Source organism: Squalius cephalus (assembly GCF_949319135.1).
Source record: "Squalius cephalus genome assembly, chromosome: 18".
Taxonomy (NCBI): Eukaryota; Metazoa; Chordata; class Actinopteri; order Cypriniformes; family Leuciscidae; genus Squalius; species Squalius cephalus.
In genome coordinates, this window is record NC_137139.1 from 21936941 (window position 1) to 21959778 (window position 22838).

At 37.3% G+C, this 22838-nt stretch overlaps 3 protein-coding genes across 3 annotated transcripts; all 3 read right to left on the reverse strand.

Annotated features, from left to right (window-relative positions):
• Positions 1-367: 367 nt before the first annotated feature.
• senp1 (SUMO specific peptidase 1) lies at positions 368-13669 on the reverse strand. The gene is made up of 18 exons (XM_079849879.1): positions 13103-13669; positions 12537-12598; positions 12250-12449; positions 12007-12103; positions 11375-11558; positions 11019-11166; positions 10690-10808; positions 9716-9999; positions 7131-7194; positions 7016-7054; positions 6829-6913; positions 6610-6753; positions 4212-4343; positions 3829-4032; positions 2218-2297; positions 1981-2065; positions 1783-1878; positions 368-1689 (listed from the first exon to the last, which is right to left on the reverse strand). The coding sequence occupies exons 1-18, from the start codon at positions 13237-13239 to the stop codon at positions 1627-1629; spliced, it is 2223 nt and encodes a 740-aa protein (XP_079706005.1). The 5' UTR covers positions 13240-13669; the 3' UTR covers positions 368-1626.
• Positions 13670-14084: 415 nt separating this feature from the next.
• On the reverse strand, positions 14085-18832 carry LOC307146082 (protein lifeguard 2-like). The gene is made up of 12 exons (XM_079849882.1): positions 18678-18832; positions 17698-17782; positions 17371-17471; positions 17227-17291; positions 17091-17144; positions 16889-16939; positions 16723-16762; positions 16489-16526; positions 16177-16264; positions 15971-16066; positions 15831-15884; positions 14085-15625 (listed from the first exon to the last, which is right to left on the reverse strand). The coding sequence occupies exons 1-12, from the start codon at positions 18690-18692 to the stop codon at positions 15473-15475; spliced, it is 840 nt and encodes a 279-aa protein (XP_079706008.1). The 5' UTR covers positions 18693-18832; the 3' UTR covers positions 14085-15472.
• A 293-nt stretch (positions 18833-19125) lies between these two features.
• On the reverse strand, positions 19126-22830 carry fitm2 (fat storage inducing transmembrane protein 2; the record flags this gene model as incomplete). The annotated part of the gene is made up of 4 exons (XM_079850173.1): positions 19126-21262; positions 21492-21561; positions 21656-21711; positions 22817-22830. 4 exons carry the CDS (start codon positions 22828-22830, stop codon positions 20683-20685), a joined length of 720 nt encoding a protein of 239 aa, XP_079706299.1. The 3' UTR covers positions 19126-20682.
• Positions 22831-22838: the final 8 nt, after the last annotated feature.

Here is a 22838-nt window from a genome sequence, read left to right on the forward strand (position 1 = left end):
TTAGCATAAAAGAAAGGCATATCCATTTTTAATGCAAGTGCAGGTGCGAGCATTTTGTATCTTGAATGTGCGGATAGACGTCTCAATATGGCAGAAAATATCCTTTTCATGCCGTCTTTAAGATTTGCAAGAAATATGCTGCATAGGCATATAATGTACGCATTTTTTGTTTCTAAAATGCTAATAATCGTCTGCCAAATTTACCCAGCGAGACTTTTTGGTCTTATAGGGTTAGGCCTATTCATTTCCAGATTAACTGTGATGTTCATCTGCCGATCGAAGTCCCCCAGTAGTCAATAGTCAAGAACTTAGTTCACGTGTGCAAAATAAAATTGAGCCATATATTGTGAGGAAAAAATACATTTGTAGATACCCAACCCTGTCTTAACATCTTTAATATTTTTTGCTTTTTTGGTAGTCAAGTAAAATTTCATGCCTAAAGCACATAGAACAGGAGTTTCTTAGATGATTCACAAAATCAAGAATTCATTTGAAATTATTTCAATTGTCGTCTGATACACACATAACCTCAGGAATTTATTTCTGTTAAGATCTGTTCCACGTACAAAAACAGATAATAAAAGGTACAAAATGAGTATTAAATATGTCTTCAAATTTACCGTATAGTCACTGTATATACAATATTTGTCAATATCCTGCAGTTTTTTTTTTAGAAAGAGTTGCAAAAAATAGTTTTCTCTTACACAAAAGAACAGAGTAATGTCAAGTAAGAACAGAAAAAAGATGGCGCTGCTGGGTTGAGCGCAGTCTGTCTATGAGACGACCAAAAATGTCAAGACTCCTCAAATAATCAGAGCAAATACTGATACAAATAAACTTATGCCTGTGATGACAGAACTCCATCTCAAACCATACTGAAGTCAAAAGCATTTCATCACTCCTAGAAAAAAGAACCACAAATCTGACTTAAATCTAAAAATAAATTGTCTTTCCAAAAACGCAGACAACCTTAAGACCTCTAATTGAGTCTTAGTTGCTTATTTAAAAGAAAATGAACTTAACAGTTAAATACCTCAAGTTTCTGTATAAAACCGGTATCAAATGTCACAAATTTTAAGTACACTGCTGTTTTTCATTACAAAACCACTGAGTGAGTCTGTGATTGTCATTTCCAGCTGTTTTCCTAGTACTAGAGTGAAAGATATCAGCTTAAAACTCAGTCATGTTACTATAACATTTATGACTTCAGATGATTTGAGATCAAGCACACTCTCTGCCAAATAACAGAAACAAATCATTAGAATTCATCTAAAGACAGGCCTTATATTGACAGTAACTGCATATGAATGGTAGCACAAGAAAATATTGAAAATATGAAAATAACATCCTTCCATAGTCAAACAACATTAGCTGGCTAAGCAAAAGTATGTCAAGTTATAGGGAACTATAAAAGGGCAAACATCCACTGCCCTGACTCTTAAAGGCTGAGACTGTGTCCTTTAGATGCATGAGGATTTCCCTTGTTTCATTTAGACAGCATAGAAATGAGCAGTGATTGAGGGCACCCCATATTTGTCTCGGGGTTCCTGGAGTGCACAAGAGCCCTCATATCCATACGACACGTCAAAATAATGTTCTGTACACACACACACAAATAGTGTCCAATCACAAGAGTTTCTGTTTCAGGATCTCCCATACCATTCGTCTTCTGAAATAGGGCATGTTTTTCTGTTTAAAAAAAAAAGAATGAAATGTCAATTAAATGTCCATACACAAGTGTGACCAATAACATATTTAGAACTCTATGCAAATTATACTCACCTGTGTGAATGTGATTGGTCGGTCTTTGGTGATGTATTCAGCGTATTTGCATGTGAACATTCCACAGTCACTTCCATTCATTTGCTGAGGGATCTCCTGAGCATTCAGGGAAATAAATCTTTCAGATGATCCTAGAGGTTTTTTGGGTCAATATTAAACAATACAAGCCCTAAATGATGTTCATGTTCAAAAACTCACATTGCGCCTTTTACTCTTTAGAGTCCATTCTGAGGTATCAAAGTTCTGCCCTTTCTTGTCTTCACTTTCTTGTTTCAGATATTTTCTGAAATACAGAGGCACAGTTAAAGACACTTTTGACAATGTCTAGTCATGCATAATTCATTGTTTATTTCTTAATGGGTTATCATGGGATTTATTTAGAAATGGCACTTCTTGCAGTCCCGTTTCATCATCTAATCCTCAGGCAGCACTCACAATAAAATCCTGCAGGCTTCGTCATTGTTTCCTCCCATGGAATCAAAGTAAGTGATGCTCTTCTTACGAAAATCCACCACCTATCAAAAAGGAAGAAATGAGAACAATTAAAAACAATCCCAAAAGACTTCACAGTAAGTAGTCAGTTCATGTATTAAAGGGGTCCTATTATGCTTTTTCACCTTTTCAACTTTAGTTAGTGTGTAATGTTGCTGTTTGAGCATAAAAAAAGATCAAGGTTACAAAGCTCTAAATCCACTCCAAAGGAAGATATTTTATTTAAGAGAATCCACTTTCCAAGAACTACAACGAACGAATTGTTTAGACTACAATGCGTTTTTTCTGGATTTTATGAAGTCACAAATGTTACTCATTTAAATAATCTCCACCCACAGAATACGCAACAAAGGAGACGAAGCCTGGCTGAGCTGCATTAGAGAAGAATATGTCAAAGAGACACTGTTTTTTTCCATCCCGTTTCCAAAACTCATTTGTTTGACTTTCCTTAGGCTGACGAACTCTGAGGGGTTAAAATTTATTTTAAGCACTGTTCCTGAACATTATAATCCCAACGTTTATCTGTGTGCTGCACATTTTACGGAGAACAGCTTCCAGAACCTAAGAGAGTACAATGCAGGCTACGCACAAAAGCTGAAATGGAGCAGTTCCCACTTTATCTGGACAATCTGTTGTTTGTGGAGCATAACTTGTAAGCATGTCTTATTATTTGTAGTTGCGTTTTCTATTAACAGTTCCAATTATTAGTTTTATGTTGTTGCTACGATGTAAACAAAAGGCAAAGCTTTGCCTCCGCTCGCCTGCTAGCCAACATGTGTTTACTGTAACTTTTGTAAGCTCTCGCTGTTGTAAGGCTGTTTACCACCCCTTAGGAAAATTAACCATGGTTTTGAGATCGATTACTGTTTGTATTACCATACTTTTCTGACAAGTATCATGATAAAATGGAGTATAACTTTGTATCTAAAATGTATAAGAAAATTACAACAAAAAAAACATACCACTCTGAAACGTCCTGTGAAATCCATGCTTTCTATGTCAGTGCATGAAACCCGTCCTGCATGATCGTCTTGTTTGTTAGCATTAAGTCTGAATCATGTAAATATTAAGGAAGGCGTACATTTCAAACCAATTCACGCCTTAATATTTACATCTGAGTAGAGCTTGAGGTTATGCTAAAGGGCATGACATTTCCTGAACTAGACAGGAGATTCGCTAAGCGCTGCCAATCACAACACACTGGGCCAGCTAACCAATCACAGCACATTTCCTATTTCAGAAGGAGGGGCTTCATCAAAACAGGAAATAAATGTCACGTTCGGGCCAGACTGGGGAGAGAGGTGCTGTAATAATGTAAAATATGTGAAAAATGTGTTTGTTGAACAATCAAGCATGAAAGCATATTCTAGTACACCCCAAAAACAAAATCAAGACTTCATAAAAGGGCATAATAGGACCGTTTTAAACTCATTGAAATGTATTACGATACTATTCTGAATAACTTGTCAATGTCAGGAAAGAAAGCAGTCCAAATGCAATGCATCTTCCATGCACAAGTCCTCAGTGTGACCTTGGTGCTGGTTAGCTACTTACAGACAAGCACCAGTGCACCCCCAGGTGGACAGGCACCAGAATGATGTCTACAGAAAAGATGTCCACTTTCTTAGTCCAGCGGCGGACAGCAGAGTAACCAGAGCTACGCAGCTTGGGATAAAAAAAGGTGTTGAAGGTGTAAGCGGAGGGCAGGTTGGGCTGTTTACTGCGCTCCACAAGTAGGTTCATGTAGAAATTAATAACCTGAAATGGAGAAAATATATCAGTCAGGCACTCAAATCTTGAGACCTCTTCAGCCACTGGAAAACTCATAGGCTTTGATAATTACGTCAAAAGACTCTTTTCAGAATCCATTTAAAAATACTACTGGAATTTACTGACAGGCTTGTACAGAAACCTGAATGATGTAGTAAAGCTCTGACCTCATCATTGAGCCAGTTGAGGTGGCTGAGGGTCTGCAGGTCCTTCCTGGTGATGGTGAGGCGGAAGCCTTCGCTGAGAATCTCATCTTGACTGCCGCCTCTCAGAGCTCTGCTAACCTCCTTCTCCATGTCCTGTGAACATCACAAACAGGAAACACCACTCAAGAACATTCCTGCACTGCACACTTCCCCAAACTAGGGTTTGTGAGTTGATGAAAAGCAGTAAGTTGAGTTGTGAGTTGAAAGTAAAACAATTTTACATTTTTAAAATAAAAATAAATAAAAATAGAACAACAAATACACATAGAAAGATTAACCATTTTATTTGTTTAATTTCATCTGACCATTACCTGACATCAGAGAACTGTAAACATGAGAATGTGATGTTAAATTATTGAAATATTTACCATTAAATATTATATCTCAGTGGGTACCGTACTAAATATTTTTGTAAATAAAGTTTGGGAATCTCTGCTGTAATGCATTTCAAGTCAGATAAAAATTTACATCACATCCTCAAACTTTATGATGATTATTAGTCAGTTAAAAAACTGATAAACTGTCATGATCAAACATCTGAGATTAATCACACTGAGAATCTGTTTTTTTCCCCATTCATTCTGACAAAGTTTTAGAATTATGAAAAATTGAATATTCCTATTATTATTGCATAATAATTGTAAATAACACAATAATAAAGAAAAAATAAGTTTGCACTCAAAAAACGTTATTGAGATTATAAAGTTCCTATAACTATGGATAGCCAGTTTTTTTTTTTTTTTTTTTTAAAGAGATTAAATGAAGTCTCATTTAAATTCTTTGTAATATTTCAACAGCACTAACCAAATTGCATGCAAATGTGTAATGCTGACAATGTGAACATTGTGCACAAGATCAAGACCGTGCTCTAATAACAAAACAAGTTTATCTTTGGAACATTTTAAATCAAGCTGAATAACATTTTGGAGAAAGACAAATGCCAAAAACCAAACATTTTTGTTTTGCAGAAAGACAAACGCAACATTTTCACTAATAGTCTCAGACCGGACTGAAACTGATGAACTTGAAGGGAAAGTTCACCCAAACATTGAAAATGCTGTCATCATGTCATTTCAAACCTGTAGGACAGGGTTCACCAATCTCGGTCCTGGAGGGCCGCTGTCCTGCAAAGTTTAGCTCCAACCAGCTCCAACACACCTGTTTGAAAGTTTCTAGTATGCCTAGTGAGACCTTGATTAGCTGGTTCAGGTGTGTTTAATTGGGGTTGGAGCTAAACTCTGCAGGACAGCGGCCCTCCAGGACCGAGATTGGTGAACCCTGCTGTAGGACTTCTGTAGAACATAAAAGAAGAGATTCTGAAAAATGCAACAAATGTTTTTTGCCCATACAATGGAAGTCAATGATAACCAAAACAGTTTGGTTACAGACATTCTTCACAATATCTACTTTTGTGTTCTGCAGTAGACAATAAGGGCCTTTCACACTGGCAGTTTAGTTCAAACCAGAAAATGGTTTGCATGAAAAATTGCTAATGTGAAAGCTGTCATGCGGACCTGGACGCGCACCGGGGTACCGAACCTGAGACTACCTGTAGTAGGTGGTGTGAGTTTGGTTGCACTGGAACTATGGCACGATTCACGTGAATGTGACAGCAACTCGGACTCGAGTGAGCACATGTTCAGGAAGTAAAATATAATTTAGCCACCGCCGACGTCAACAAAACATGTAAGAGATGACAATGGTGATGATGAACCTGGGATACGAGCGAGTGAGCATGCAATGTAATCGTGCAGAGTGAGTGAGTGCAATCAGAGTAGCAAATGAATGGTTCACAGTCAGCTTTCTCCTCAAAAGAGCCAGTTTGCAAGCGGCAGAAAGCCACCTTTATGTGACGCACATACAGTAGACAAGTGTCGTTCACACTGCTGCGTATAATAGCACCAAATTAATTAAAAAGTCACAATATATTTACCCCGAGATTGGTTTCCTATCACGCACCATGCATGTTAGAGATGACGTAAAATCACAAATAGAAATAGTTCAATAGAATAAAGTAGGGATGGGCATTCGTCAATTTTTCCATTTCTAGTACTAATAGATCTCAAAAACGCGTACTCCAGAGCGAGGTTTGCGTGGGGGAGGCGGGGCATTTCCGTCAAGGTGATAATGATATTTTATTTAAAACACTGTTACAAAAATTAATGTTGACAATTAAAATATTACAAGCAAATGTCTATCAAAAAATGGAAATATGACTAGAAAAATAACACTGATAGATTATCAATAACACGTGTATTTGAGTGGCCAGTGTGAAAACCCCCTAAGTTATACAGGTTTGAAACGACATGAGGGTGAGTAAATTATAACAATTTTCAGCTATCCCTTTAGGAGCACTTACCTCTGTTAACTCTGGGAATTCTCGCTCCTCTTTAACAGGCTGAGGCTCTTTGATAACTGCTGCAACAGGAACCTCCTTCTCTAGAGGGACTCGAACTTTCAGCTCAACACTCGCTGGGATGGCTCGACCCTCTCCAGAGAGACGCTGATTATGCAAATGAAAGCATGAGTGGGCTTGTCATATAAAATGCAGGTGTAAAATGAGGGGAAACGGACTCACCTGGCGCAGGAGCTGAGAGGCCAGAGCCTCCTGCTCTTCAATCAACCTCCGTCGCTCCCGAGCTCGAGAGTCATAGAGGCTAGTCCTGAAAATAAACACAAAGACGGCCGATATCAGAAGCTATTTACTTCCACAAACTAAAGCAAGGAGACTTGTACATATTAGATAAAAGATAACAAGTACTCACAGTTCTTTGATCCACAGTTCAGCCTGGAAGCACGGCACACTAGAAAGAGTAAGAAGGGGTTATGTAAAGAAAAAAAGAAATAGAGATCAAAGGTAAACTCAAAATGTTCCCTTACCTCGAGCTCTCAGGCTTCTTGCCCTGTTGCTCCTTTACAAAAATGACTGAATCTCCATCGTGAGCTAAAGAAAGTGAAACAACACATTAACCCTCTGGGGTCTGAGGGGTTTTCTGGGCCCTGGAGGTGTTCTGACATGCTCTGACATTTGTGCTTTTTTCAGTTATTTATAAACATGTTAATGGCAAAGGTGTAAATTCACTCTATATAGCACAAACAGGGCTACCATAATATGTGACCAACATGAATGTATATGTTAGAATTTTTGAGAGAATAATGTTTATGCGTGGTTATTGAAAAAAATAAAAATGAAAGTTGCTGAAATAAAACCACAAAACACATACTAAATATGTGTGAACAAGACTTTTGACTAATGGATCTGTTCGCTTTGAGTTCTGGCTTCAAAATTATGTGAAAATCATCCTGCCTAATCGGTCAAATAAAACAATACATTAATATAAACTTTGCAAGTCAGTATTTTTGTCAGAAGAGGTTTAGGCGTGGGAGTGGTGATGGCCATCAATATTAATGAGATTCAGACCAGGGGTGTGACATAGACCCACAGGCTAATGGGCCATCATTGGGCCATGAAGGAGCCTGGAAGAAGTAGAGGCTACTTTTATATTATTATGATGTAAACACAATTAGGCTACATTTCATCTGTAAAATATTACGTCTCATAGGTGTAATTTGCGGGTGGGACGTGTGGGACATGTCCCCACCACTATTTTCTAAGGTCGATATTGTCCCCACCACTTTTGAAACATCTCACGGCACGAATGTACCAATACAAATAAACAAAACATCTCCAGTTAACTAGCAAAGCATTCTTTTCGTTCGTTTTTTAAATAAGAGGCGATCTAGCGCTGAAATGTGTTGTTTTGTTTTAAATCAACTGACCAAAGTGCGCGTTGCCGCTGGGATCAATGGCGCGGATACTATGTTTGTTTGTGGCTCACGCACAGTCTTCACTCGGACGCGCACGAGAGACTCTCTATTCGTTACGGTGAAATTAGAAGAAAAAAAATGCACACAAAGTGTCCCTGCCTGATATACAACCACTGAAAAACATAATCGGTTTTGAGAGAAAAAAAAAATCTATACGAGCAACGGATTCGAACCGAGAACCTCTGACACACTAGGCAGAAGTTCTACCCCTAGACCACTTACACATACAAGAATATTATAAGGCAAAAGGACATTTTACAAACCTATGTTTTGCGCATGTGCTCCTGCACGCACTTTTTCAGTCAGAACACAGCAATCAGAGCAGGACGCACTGAAAACTGTAAACTTTTTCTCTTTTTGTTCTTATGTGCTGAAGGGCCGCTGTGCCTTGGTGAAACGGTGTTTGTACGTGAAGAGCTCTTTTCCAAAACGCCATAAACCTAAAAAGCTGCCTCAAAGATCCACCAAAAGTAATGATTATGAATAGGCCTATGTAAAATATTGCAATAAGACATTTTAATTGTTTATTAACTTCTGGCAAAGATGAAGTTGACGATAGGCTATTGACTCGCGATCTTCGCAGTAGACTAGTGAACGCACCGGAGAAATGCACATTTATTAGGCTACATAGTTTTTTGTTTTGGATGGGTTTGTTTAGAACCAGCTTTCTGTAAATATATTTCACATTTTTTAGACCTGTGAGGCGAGTAGGCTTACTGGTTCATGATGATATAATCTCCAGTTCAAGCACCTTATGTTGTGATTGCTAGCCTATATTTACTTTTTAATGTATTAAATGTATTAAAGGAAATTTGTTAATGAAAAAAATATTAAAATTAAGATACAATTAATACAAAACGAAATTCGTTTTAAAAAAAGGATTTGTGCTTTCTGTTTTGAGGTCTCTGTGAAAGTTTGAAAGTCTTTTAGTGGCTTTCAGAGCGCTCGCGCACACAATGGAGAACTGTCACGTACTATTGTTTTTTCCTCATAAAGGCAAACACGAAAAATAAAAGACAAAAGACCATTTTAAAAAGACAAACTTAACCAAAAGGGGGGAGAAGGGGGAGGGAGGGTGTGAGGCATAGATTACCTAAACTATTTACCATGTGAATAGCGCCGGGGGCGGGGCGGCCTCAGCTCATTATCGAGATAATGAAGGGAGAAGGAAAAACGGTACCTCTCCTTGCTTTCAAACAGATTACATGAGTTGAAAACATTTGTTTTTTATATAAATTACTTCATTTAAAAGAAGAGATTTCAAGCTTAATAAAGACATATATCACGTGTCTGTGTGAGAAGTATTCGCTGAGTTATGATTCATTTTCGGACGCGTTTCAGAATGGACGAGAGAAGGCAGAACTCGCTTCGTGTTTATTTTTCTTTATTTGGCTAAAAGCACAACACTTTGTTTTTATTGTGAGTATACACAAAAATAATACACATTTAACAGAATCGATTGATGTATGAAACTTGTTTGTAAAATCAAAGTCAAAAGAGCATTTCGGGTCTCAATTCAACTGATAAGGAAAAAAGCGAGCAGATCACGCCGGCGTGATTGCCGACCTCAGAGGGTTAAGCTAACATTTAAGCCAGGATTACATTACAAACATGAAAAAGAATGAAATGGGACTCACCTGATGACTGTGTGTCCTGAGAGGAGGTATCCTGAAGGGCAGCTGGTGATGGAGCTGAGGGAACAGCTGGTCTTTTAGTGCTGGGCTCAAGGTCATGGGCCCATAGCTGAGGCTCTGGAATGCTGGAGGCTGCACCAGGACTGGGCAGGGCACTGGAAGCCTGACTGGACCCAGGCTGGGGGCTGGGAGGCAGACTGGATAACCCGTAGGACGAAACACCAGCGCCGGAGCCTGCTGGAGAGGCACATTGAAGAAAACTTCGACTGGACGACAGGAAGCTGGAGCTGAAACAAGACCAAATGTTTCACCATAAGCGAGAGAACCCATTTGAAGCTAATATTAAAGAAATAGTTTGTCCAAAAATGAAAATTCTGTCATCAATTACTCACCCTCATGTCATTCCAAACCCATAAGGGTTTCATTTATTTTTGAAAATATCCATTGAAAGTCCACCTAAACTTTGAAGCTTCAAAATGTTCATAAAGACATTGTAAACTTTATCTATATGAATCGTGCACTTTATATGGTAAAACGGAAGATCAAACATGCTTGATGAGTGACAACCAAAAAGGTTTGTTCTTGCACAGCATGCACGATTGAACTTGTGTTTGCCAAATTTGATGAGCTCTTTCTTTGTGCACTGAGCAATGTTTATATGTGAACAAAAGCCTAAATTAAATCTGTTTATCATATAAAACGACACATCAAAAGACTTAAGGATTAGCTTGATTCATTTGGATTTCTTTTACGATGTCTTACAATTTCTTTACAAACTTTTTAACAAGTGATCAATTTGGTGTCATGGACTTTCAATGGATGGACAAAAAGGATGAAAACTTCATTTGTGTTCTAAAGGTAAGTAACTGACGGTAGAATTTGTATTTTTGGGTGAACTAACCCTGCTTTAAGCAGATCAGGTTTAGACACTGACATAAAGAAAACACTTTGTACAGTAATTTGACACAGATACTTACAAATCTCGATGCGAGCGAATGCTGGAGTGAGAACTTCCATCATGAAGGAAGGTCGACTGGCCACTGGACACCACGGCTAAGAGCTGCCTGTAAACTTCCTTTTCCTCCTCACGCACAGACTAAAAACACACAGATAAAAACAGTGAAAGCAAAGTCTAATTAATAATGACAATTTGGAAGGAGAAAAAGCAAATAAAAAAATCATATCACAATTTCTGTTTTATTCTGATCAACCGTGCAGCCCTAAGGCTAATGAAGTAATTCTAGCAATATTTTATGCTTATGAAATATTTTGTTTATTAAACAAACCAGTACAATGATTTTCTAACCTCCTGTGCTGTACAGCGGACTCTGGTCCGGAGGAGACGGTTTGAGCTGCCATGTGAAGGACTCTGAACCACTCGAATGGGAAAGGTCTTCTCATACAGGCTGGTATAAGTGGCTTTTCCTGAACTGGTCTCCGCAGATGACAGCAAGCTACAACAAAAACAAACTTTCTTTCAGCTTCATAACCTTGCATTTATTACACTTTCAAACCAGAACAATAATATTTATCACAATAAAACATTAAACAACAAACAGTATTATTTAATTATGATTATTTCTAACAAAAATGCTATATTTATTTCGGGTGACTATTTTTAATTCAAACATTTTATATCGTTTTTTTTTTATTTAAGGTGACCTGTGTGGTCGATGGTACAGGGACCTGCCCAAGCGTGGAGAGGGGGATGGTTTTTGCATGGAGGCAGCAGGTAAATTAACCGAGTGACCGTTAGCTTTGTGTGTCTCGTATGATGGATGGTCCATACAAACTTGTCTTCTGCTTATTTTTGATATGGTTACTGACTGTTCCATCCTTAAGGAGTCTGCCAAAACAAAAAAGATAGTATATATCAGTATATGTAATAGGGCTGGGCGATTTAAATCGTGATATTATGCGCATCTCGTCAGTAAAGCCGGTTCCTTGATTAGTAGTAAATTGCCATCACCTGCTTTCAGATGGAGCGGCATTTACTACAAAGAGCCGTAGTTAACTGACAAGCTGAGCCATATCGCATTAAAATCGCGGACGTATCGCCAGCGATAATTAATGCGATATGGCTCAGCTTGTCAGTTAACTACGGCTCTTTGTAGTAAATGCCGCTCCATCTGAAAGCAGGTGATGGCGATTTACTACTAATCAAGGAACCGGCTTTACTGACGAGATGCGCACAACAATCTCACGATTTAAATCGCCCAGCCCTAATATGTAATATGCAGAAAGGAAAATAACTACCTAAATGCAGAAACAAAGAGAAAATATTTTATTCTTACCAGATTTTGTGACGGTCTTCCACTCAACTGAACTAGATGGAGCCACAAATGTGTTGGATGATGGAGCCTCAAGTATATCACATGACCGATCCCCAAACTTTAAGGAAAAACAGAAATAAAAACATTAAAATATATAGTATAGATAAAATGCATTAGACAGCACAACCACTGTTGCTCTTCTGTTACACCTGTTCTCAAGGATATCGCAAATGCAAACAAAACAGATCTTGAGCAAACGAGTACCTTGTTTTCCACCCACAAAGATGCTGATGCAGCAGAATTGGCTGCGGGTTCTGATGGTATTCCTGTTTGAGGTGGACCCGGTGATGCCGGCAGCATGTTACTAGGGTTAGGTCTGACACTGTTCTTCACCCAAATCGCAACACTCGAACCATGGGTCTTCACTCCTTCGGCTGCATTTTTCACCGTATCCATAAAGTCTCCTAAAAACAAGCAACAAAAAAAAAAGTTCTTGGAATTGACATAACTCAGTTTTTATCATGTACTCAGAATAGTGTTGCTTTAGTTACCCATTCTGAATTTCTTCACCACCCTCTCCTCCTCCTGATCAACTGCATCTCCATCGTCCAAACTATAACGTTATAGAAACAATTGAGACTGAATGAGACTGAACAATTGAATGTGTTTTATTATAATAAATATATAAAACATTAAAAATATATGTAATTATAAATAGTTATACAAAAATAAGTTATAAACGTTAATAATTAACTAAAAAATAGTTTGCAAAATTCTACTCGTAATATTAACTTCATTAAGTTGCGAATTTTATTGAAGTAGCAAACGTCGTTTGTTTGAATATATGAATACATATATCGAAAATCTGTACATTACAAAAGAGGAAGGAAAACAGAAAATAAATAGTTTTTCAGGTGCTCGAGAAGCGCACGCGTTTCTGACGTCATCCTTTCAGAGCAGTTGGCGCTTTAATGACCGAACCAAAACAATCTAACTTATGACTAAAAAACAAACATTTAAAACCTATGCTTTTAGTGTAAGACCAAAAGATAATTAAAAGCTCAATTCTTCTTGCACAGGTAAGCAAATATCTTACAATTCTTTGAACACCATTCACCTGTCTATGGGTCTTTTTCTCCGTAATGTCCCGTCCTGATCCACTCTCCCGGAACCGGCATGAACAGCACCAGCTGGAGCTCCGTTTCGCAGACTGGCGATTCCGGTTCCGATCCATTCGTAGAACTTATTAAACATGATGAAAGCCTGAAAGCCTTTATTTTAGCGGAATAAGTCCTCGGAGCTGTCAGCGCAGTCCCAAACGCGGGCTCCCTCTGCCCTTCATCCGCATGCCACTGCTAACCAGCTTTGTTAGATTAAAAGTAGCTGAATCCTTCACTTGAGCACGACTGAACCAGTCCAGATAAACCCACACCGCTGACCGTTAGCCCAACCAGCTAACCAACTGCTAACGCGTGAGACTCCAGCCCAGCAATAATTATATCTGTGGTTAAGCGAGCTCCAACGTGTTGCCCGCGTGTTAGTATCTGCTGTGGATATTTTATATTAACTGACTCGAATTTCTCAGAAACCGTAAGAGATACTGTGAATGAGATATTGAGTACACAAAGTTGCATTAACGCCTCCCGCTTCTTCCTTATTTAAAAGAAGAACATGGCCGAAGCTCACATGTTAAAACCGCGCTTTCCCATTGGATGAGCGGAGCGGAAGAGCGTCATCAGTGCGCAGTGTTTTGAAAGAGGAATGGTTGGATCAAATGCAAAGTGTCTCACACGCTTTTACTTCAAATACCCTTTATAGTGTTAATTTTTCTCAGTGATTCGAATCTTTTGAGTTATTTAGTTATTCATTCAGTGACTCTTTCTTCAGTTTGCATCGTTATGCCAGTAGGTGGCGATACATGTTTGTGTTTTATGAGCGGGTCATTGAATCATTCACTGAGCTGAGTCTTTTTATATTCAAATTAAAATTTGATGTGAATGAGATTTCAAGACCCCTCACAATATGAGATATGTAAGTTTGTTCCTTTTATAACGAGAGCACTGTGTTTATCTATAATACTAAGAACAACACACAAAAAAGAGGGATTTGAAATTTTATTTTTCAGGAACTTTTACATTGATTTACTCTGATAAACCTTTTCTTTTTGCAATTTGCAACTGAAACATACATTGTCATTTATTGGCTTCATATTCGATATATTTGATAAAAATCTATAAATCACTGTCTCTACTATAAAGACCACAAACACGAAAAATTATATGTAGAACTGCATTCTGTTGAACCCAGCAACAGTGGTTTTGCACTCTCTTTGTGAACACTGTGAAGCTATGTACACATCCAAAATCATTCAAAATAACACATTTTCTTCAAAAATAGATCTTTACTATGATAATACATTAAAATTCTGTGTAATGATGAATTAATAATACATGCATTAATAATTAATAATACATATAGGTCTAAATAAAATAAATAATGCTCAACAAAGCATATCTGAGTAAAGTCATTGACTTTAAAATGGCAGTAGAAATTTCCCATTGGAAAATTCCTGACATATGCAAATATGATAGTGAATTTAAATAGAAACACTGATTATTTATTTTTTACAAAATCAGAAATATTCACTTGATTCGCACTCCTCAAATCCAGCCAGCCATTCAAAAACCTTGTTAAATATTCACCTCCATATAGTTTCTCAGAATGATTTGTTGAAATGTCCTCATGCTGTGATATCACATTATGAATTTTTTGAGTCAGACACAAAGAGGGAATAGATGGATAAATACACAGTTTAACCTCAATGTGATGCTGCTTGTGCTCATATCTGAGTATTTCATGCACTTTCACTGCTAATGACGTCATATAGGCTTCACAAATGTTGACACCAATGCATTTAATATGTTGTATTTTGTTTTCTATGGCACCATGTGTAAAACTAAATGGATGTTGCTAAAGTTTTACCAGTGTACATCTGTTATGTATATCCTTTCTGCTACAGGATAAACACATGGCACATTGTAAAAGCTGAGGAGAGGACACACGGCAACACTACAAAAATGTTCATTAGTTAACATTAGTTAATGTATTAACTAACATGAACTAACAATGAGCAATACATTTGTTACAGTATTTATTAATCTTTGTTAATGTTAGTTAATAAAAATACAGCTGTTCATTGTTTGTTCATGTTAGTTCACAGTGCATTAACTAATGTTAACAAATGCAACCTTTGATTTTAATAATGTATTAGTAAATGTTGAAATTAATATAAACTTAGATTAATAAATGCTGTAGAAGTATTGTTCATTCTTAAAAAAATTTAACTAATGAACCTTATTGTAAAGTGTTACCGGAAACACAACAGCGTGCACTGAAGATCCACATCGTGCTTGAGAGGACAGGATCACTCAGACCAGAGGGACAAAAGACACTCAGAGCCATAAGAGCTTCAGGTTAAACAGCACTTTCACTGCCGTTCAGGAGTACCAAACAACTGGAGAAAGAAAGAGAAGATGTAAACAACGTCCAGGTATATGCTAAGGGTGGCAAAGATGTATTCCTCAGGACTTATGGTGTATCGCTTGCTTCCCATCAACATCTGTGTGTCAAATGCCAGGAACTAAAAGACAAAAGGATGAAAATGATTAGATGACCATAATTAGCAACAAACATTAGAGGTAATGCTGCATGCGGTCTGGTTTATTTTGCAATAATGATATGCTGACTGTACATTAGCATGCTTTTTACATGGCTACTCACCAAATAAATAAATGCATTAACATTTAATTTTGATCTGAGTTGAAATAATATTTATAATTATCTACCATGCAAAACAGTATTGCTCCCAAGACAGCATACACAGTCTGCAACCATGGAACCTGAAGGAGAGAGAAGCCTTTGTCAAAGTGCATTCTCGTTTCTGTGAATATTAAAGTCTACCAATCAATCAGTCATCGGTACTTACATATCCAAAGGGCAGGATGAATGCCAGGACAATTCCACAAATAAACACTACTGTACAGAAGACTACCAGCACACCTTGGTATGAAGTAATATCAATCTGTAAAATGACAAACATTTGTATGATCTAAATAAATATATTCCAGATTACAGTTGAAAATGATTGCGGTCAAGAAAAATGGAAATATTTGTTGCTTCAAAAATACTAACCTTGGTTTGGAAGCTAAAGATGGTAATAGCAAGACAGACCAAGACAGTAATACCCAGGCAGATGATGACAGATTTAGTATTGTAGTAGCTAGAGAGATAGAACCAGAGGGGAAGAAATCAATAGAAAGTTATTATTCTTCAATAAAAAATAGACCTATAAAAGATATGATGCATGCAAAAAAAATCCACATTCATTAATCTTATGACATACATGCAGTAACAACATATTATACAAGTAGGACGAAGGGAAAATATGAATATGCAACCATGAATGCAGGCCTACATTCATATACATATAACTTGAGACTGTACCTGGACAGCATTCCTGTCATGTAAGAAAGAGACAGAGTCTAGAGTAGGAGAGAAGAGATTACATGTTTAAATAGAGGAAGACTTTCTTTTAAATGTGACAACGGGCTTGTTCTTGAGCAATACTAGTCCTTCTAGTCCAGCACTAGCGCTGACTAGTAGATATGTGATAGTTTGATGTATCTGAGATGACCAAAAACTTGTTATTACGGTTGTTCTGGTTGTTTTAATACTCACAAAGATCATGAGCAGAATCAGATTCCATGGGAACTGCCTCCTGTAAATGAAAAAAAAAAAGATACGGGTAGAAATACATGAGAATATTGAATGGAAATTATGATTACATATGAAATATTATATTTTGCATTATTGATATCCATCTATAGACTACAAATACACTCACCTAGGTCCACGGCAGCAGGACAGGGTCAGATATGTGACAAAAAACACTGCACTATTGAGAAAAAAAGACAATTAAGCCACATAACACATAAAGCACACATTTAAATACTAATTTACACTAGCACTGAATTACTGTAATTAAGGCTGTCTAAATTCCAACAGAATTTTAAAACATCAACTTTAAAGTAATGATTTTTACTTACTATGATGCCCAGTACCAGCCAGGGTTGGTCTGAATGTAATCTTTCACGGGTTTACTACAAGATAGACAAGACATATTTGTGAATCAAGCTTAAAAAAAGAACAATGCATTATGAAAGTTTTAGCACACACACTCACCAGAAAACAAACAGAGCCACAAAGGAAAATGTGACAGAAAGCTGGAGCATCAGGATGGTGTACACCTACAGGAAATATTGTTACATTAATTCACTTCATATCGTCCACAGCAGATCAGAATCACTATACAGAAGACAATGATACCTTGCGGATAAATATCCTCCTGATCCTTCGGTCATCCCAGCTGAATTCTGTGAGCATCTCACCATCTTCGGGAGAAGCTCCACTATAACAAGGACTGCCACCTTTCAACAACAAAAGGATATATTAAACATCTTGTTTCTCACAGGTATTCTTGAAAACATCCACAGTGACTGTCATGGGTGTTGAAGTGGTACCCATGCCATTGGTGTCCCCAAAGTATAGTAGTGCACAGTTACCAAAATGCAATTGCATTGACTGAATTAATCTAATTATCAGTGCAGATCAGTTTAAACAAGAAATTTACTAAAGGAAGAAAAGTAATATTACCAGTAGTTGCCTCATGGTAACTTGGAGGAGCTGAGGCCATCGGCTGAGCATCAGCGCCATTGTCTGACTTGTTTGTTACTGAAAGCTGTAAACATATTAATCTTTATTTGTTATTCTGTATATGCACTCAACGGCAATATATTGGTTTTCCATAAAAAATTCTAGGTAGATAAGTAGGTATTGTTACAGAACTTGCATTCATCCATGTAGTACATTATTCATCTGTCAGGACAATGTTTTAATCATATGTCTACACTGCATACATTGGTAAATCATTGTACATAATGCCATCCAATAGTATGCGCTAACTGAGAATGGAGAGACTAAGAAATTTATACAGCCATTACTTATCAATGACTGCTTCACTGTAATAGGAGAGTTTACTACTGGTAAATGACATCACAAGCCACCTTAAAAAGACGCTGTCCTCCTTAATGGCAACTGAGGAAAAACCTTGTTCACAGAAAATAAAAAGATAGTTGAAACTATAGAAATTCGATCATAATCAGATATATCTGTTCAATCAGGAAAAGAACACATGAAAATAAAATGTCTTGCAAACATTATTTTTCTAATTCTACCTTTGTATCTTGCTCATGCGCAGTTGTAAAACACTGTGATAGATGATAAAACAGCAGGTTTTAAGAAATGAAAAAGCGTTCCTGAAGCAAAAATATAAAAATGTAGCACTATAGAATTGATGGGCATAAATCAGTTTAAAAGTATAGGGCACAAATCCAAAACATGACAAAGCTTCTTTCAGCGTCACTGGAACCATCATTTAAACTGAGACAAAACCAGAACAGGGCAGAAAAACTAGCACATGAAAGAAATTTCAGTCATCCAGACCACTGCGAATTCGCAGACCAAAAAAATAAAAAAATAAAAAAATAGAATTCCTTACTTTTGGTTAATGGTCAGCAATTACACACAAATATAATGATAAAATCTTTTAAAATGGTAAAGAATAAAATGCTTACCTTTCCCTGGGTCATGGTCACAGCTTTGAATCTAATTTGGCTTACTTGAAAAAGTCTTAGTGTCTCTTTAGAGCTTTAGCCTGTATTCTCTGCACCTGTCTGGGATGCTGCACGCAGATAGTGACGATGCTGTACTGAATAAACCGCATTTCTATGAGCACAACCCCCCCTCCCTCACTCTAAAAGGCACATTCTAGCACTATCCAGGTTTTAAAACACCATTGACTGAGACTTGGACTGTACCAATCATGCTGGCAGAAAAGGGGGCATCATTTCCCCCATGACGTGCATTAAACTGTGTGCATCAATCCCGCAGCATTTGTCCAGAGAAATCCAGAATTTTCCCACACCACCCAAAACAGAGTTTAAGAGGAATGTAGGATGATGAAAAATATATTTCATTGAGTTTACTGAGTCTTACCTTGAGACAAAAATAAGAAATAAAATGCACGACAAAATCAATATTTATTCATTCAAACACCATAGTGAATTAAATAAAAATACACCTCAGTGATGTGTTGTTAAACTAACAGTATCTCCATGTCATCACATCAGTTGAAATGGGGACAGTTCAATGAAATGTCTGTGCTTGCTTTCTTTGAAATACTGATGTAGCCTATTACAACAAACATTACAATGATAATCACCAAAATATTTTAATTAACACTCATGCAATGACTAATGGATGTGCCCTCCATAACCAGCATGTTCCATCATTTGTATGTTAGAATTAATTTACATCTAATTTTCATTGTTCCTCAAACCTGCAAAAGATTATAACCAGATAAATATTAGTGCGTTCTAGTCTTCCTGGAAAGTTCGTAGGCCTATTTACGAGTTGGGAAGTCATGTTTAAAGATCGTGGTGCGCTCAAATCAAGTCGGAGAAAGATGGCAGTGTACCTTTTAATTAACTAGGCCTACACAAAATACAGCAAGGTTTTTAAACTCTTCTTCTAAAATAAAAAACAAAGAATGTGCATCAGGTGTGTTTTGCTTTTCTCTGTTTTTAATTAATTTATGAAGCCACTACAACTCTAATACATAATATTAGGCCTATATTATTGTTATATTACAATGCGATTATATATTGTGCAGACAGTTAGCTTATTTTGTTGTAAATAAATAAGCCTGACAGTGTCACTAAGACATAGTATTGTGGTGTTCCAACCACTGATCTATATAATGACATGTCATTCTATATAGATCAGTGGTTCCAACACGTTTCTCACTGGCACTCCCCCAACTGGTAAAGCTCGTGGCAAATCCCGAGCTTCCCACTCGTATTTACGACATTGTGGTTACGGTCATTTGCGTAAATACGATCATTCCGAAATGACTTAAAGGAACCATTAATTTAAAAGTATAACTTAAACAATAATCCAGTCGCCAGATAGTGTTATAATATTCCACACAGTACATTTTAAATCGTTCTAGGTTTCAAGAACAGTCATCCTTTAATAAACTGATCAGACTTTTAACATTCATCAGTGCTATGAGGAATGACGACAACTGCGAATAACGAATCTAACAGTGGCACATGAATGAACAGTTTGGCCTTCTGGAAACACATAAAATGGTCCTATGAAAACACAATGCAAGTATATAACGAATGCATTCTGCTGCAATTCTCTGACTTCCAAAAACTATATAATATTAAAAATACTAGTTTCAAGGGACAAAGTCTAAATATTTACTGTTAAAAAAGGCAGCACAGCTGAAGATTGCAGGTTGATTACAGGAGGTAACGTTAGCAGCAGACTAATGTATAAGCTAAATTTACTGTCAGGTGTTCTATTCCAGCTCTGTATAAAGCAACAAAACTTTTGAAGGCAACAATAAGGTTCAGATGTGACTTCTCAGATTACAGATTGTCATTTTAGGAACACCAGCTGCCTTCTGCTCCACATGGACGGCTAACCCATCATAGATCTCACATAACATAAACAGAGCAGATATCATATGTGAAGCTTGTTGTAGTGCACTTGTACCATTTATTTCTCACACTAAGCATGTTGTTTCTGCTGTGGAGGGAGACCTGGAGAAAAGACAAATGGGTACCAAACAACATAGGTCAAGTACCACCCTAGTATCCCACACGAGGTCCCTAGAATCTTGTCGATAATATCATGGAAATACACAGAAGTGCATCCGAACATCCATATCCAGATGACTACAATCGCATTAAGTGCTATATAAAGACAATCAAGAGGAGCGTTTCTGCTAACATCAGTTATGTGTAACATGGGCACCATTTCCTCCACAATCACAAGAGAAGAGTAAGTCAAGATGAAGGAGTGTCCAGATATGTCAAATCCATCCCAGATGAATCCAGCCTTCCTGCATGCCGCCTTTGTGGTAATGTCACCATGGATGACTTGCATGTTGTCTGACTCATAGCATGAACCTGTAACGTCTTCAATGTAGAAAAAAATCTCAGTGCAGGTGTACCAAATGAGAGTTGCTACCAGTAGTGATGTAAGCCGCCTCAACACAAATCTGTGGCTTTTGTTGTAAGAGTTGGAGTAAAGGATGAATGGCAGAAGCAAAACAATGGTCCAACCCCAAGAAACTTTCACGAAATATCTGAAAGTAAAAAAGTGAAGCAAAAAAGATTAAATGACTTTGAGCCAAACATCAATGTCATATTAAGTTGTCAATGACATGCGTTGCTTTTATTATTGTATATATTGCTTTATATGGCATATTAATATTATTTTCTAAAAACGAACACATTTATAGTAACATTATTTAGTTTTACGGTGTTTCAATGAGTTCAAGCTGGGTAAGGGAGCTACCATAGACTTGTACTCACAGATTTAAAACATTCCTACTGCTACTGAAGTAGCTCTCAGGCACGAGGTCGATCCTTTTCAAAACTGATCCTGTAAACGAAATACAAAAGAACAAGTGCGGTAAATAACCACGGGTACATGGCTGTCTCCAGAAACAAGCCAAGCTGTTCACTAAGCTGCCTACCGCAGCCATGTTGTTCTATGTGCTGTGTGTGTTTGAATGCGGAAACAGAAACCACACTTCATAGAATCCTACTATGGTTACGGGTTGCTAATTAATATTCATGAGCAAGCGTTCGCCATTGGATAACTACTAAGCAACGTCGCCATAACGTAATTAATATTGAAGAGTCAGACGTCCGCCATTGGAAGGTTACCAAACACGTCGGCGCTATTTGATTAATATGCATTAGTGAAACGGTCGTTGAAAGTCTTTGCTGCCTGTAATTTCGCAATCTGGAATCGGGTGAGTTGGACGGTCCTCAGTAGGCCGTATTTAAAAAAAAAAAAAAAAAAAATCACTAACTCACGCTACTAACAGAATTAACATCTTTCCTCATCGTATGATATAACACCAGGACAGCCGTTGTTTAAATGTGAGTTCAATAGTTTAAACTGATATAGCTATTTTAAAGCATGACAAAATATAGGCATATTAGGCTACATAATTCTAAAATCTTTATCACCTAACGTTAGCTGCTAGTTGTTTCACCTTTTGAATGTATCTTTCAAGAAGAGGAGTTTTGCCGTTTTTTTTTCACTGTCCAATAGGTGGCACTATAATAAAGTACCTCATTAATAAAAACCTCGAGACTCTTAAAAATGGTCACCACCAAAGAATCATATCATCCTATCTAGCCTACTTAATTTTTATCAAACAATGTAGAGTTGGTACGCATTTGTTTGAAGACCACTGTTTTCACCTGAATGAGACCCAAACCTGAAGGTATACATTAGGCTAACCAATGCTGTTCAATGTGCACTTATTAATTAGCTAAAATAACAATAATTAAAACAATATAATTTGGTATGATTTATAAATTTAGGCAACATGGAAAGTTCCACTGGCTTGCCCTTTTTGCACTTTTTATTGGCAGGACTGTATTTATTCAGGGGCAGAGTTTCCTAGCATGTGTGCCATTTGGCTATGTTGTCTCTCCATTCTGCCTCCCTCCACACATTGTGCCAGACAGAACAGTCTGACAGGATGTTAAATACTGGTGTTTTAAAAGTGATTGCCATAGATTTAAAAATCATCTATTAATCTCTATAACAGTTACAATTGGAAGCCGTACGGGTCCAATTGGACCCTTATTTGAATAACTAAATCCATTTTGGACACTACCTGGATGCAGTCATGAATCATC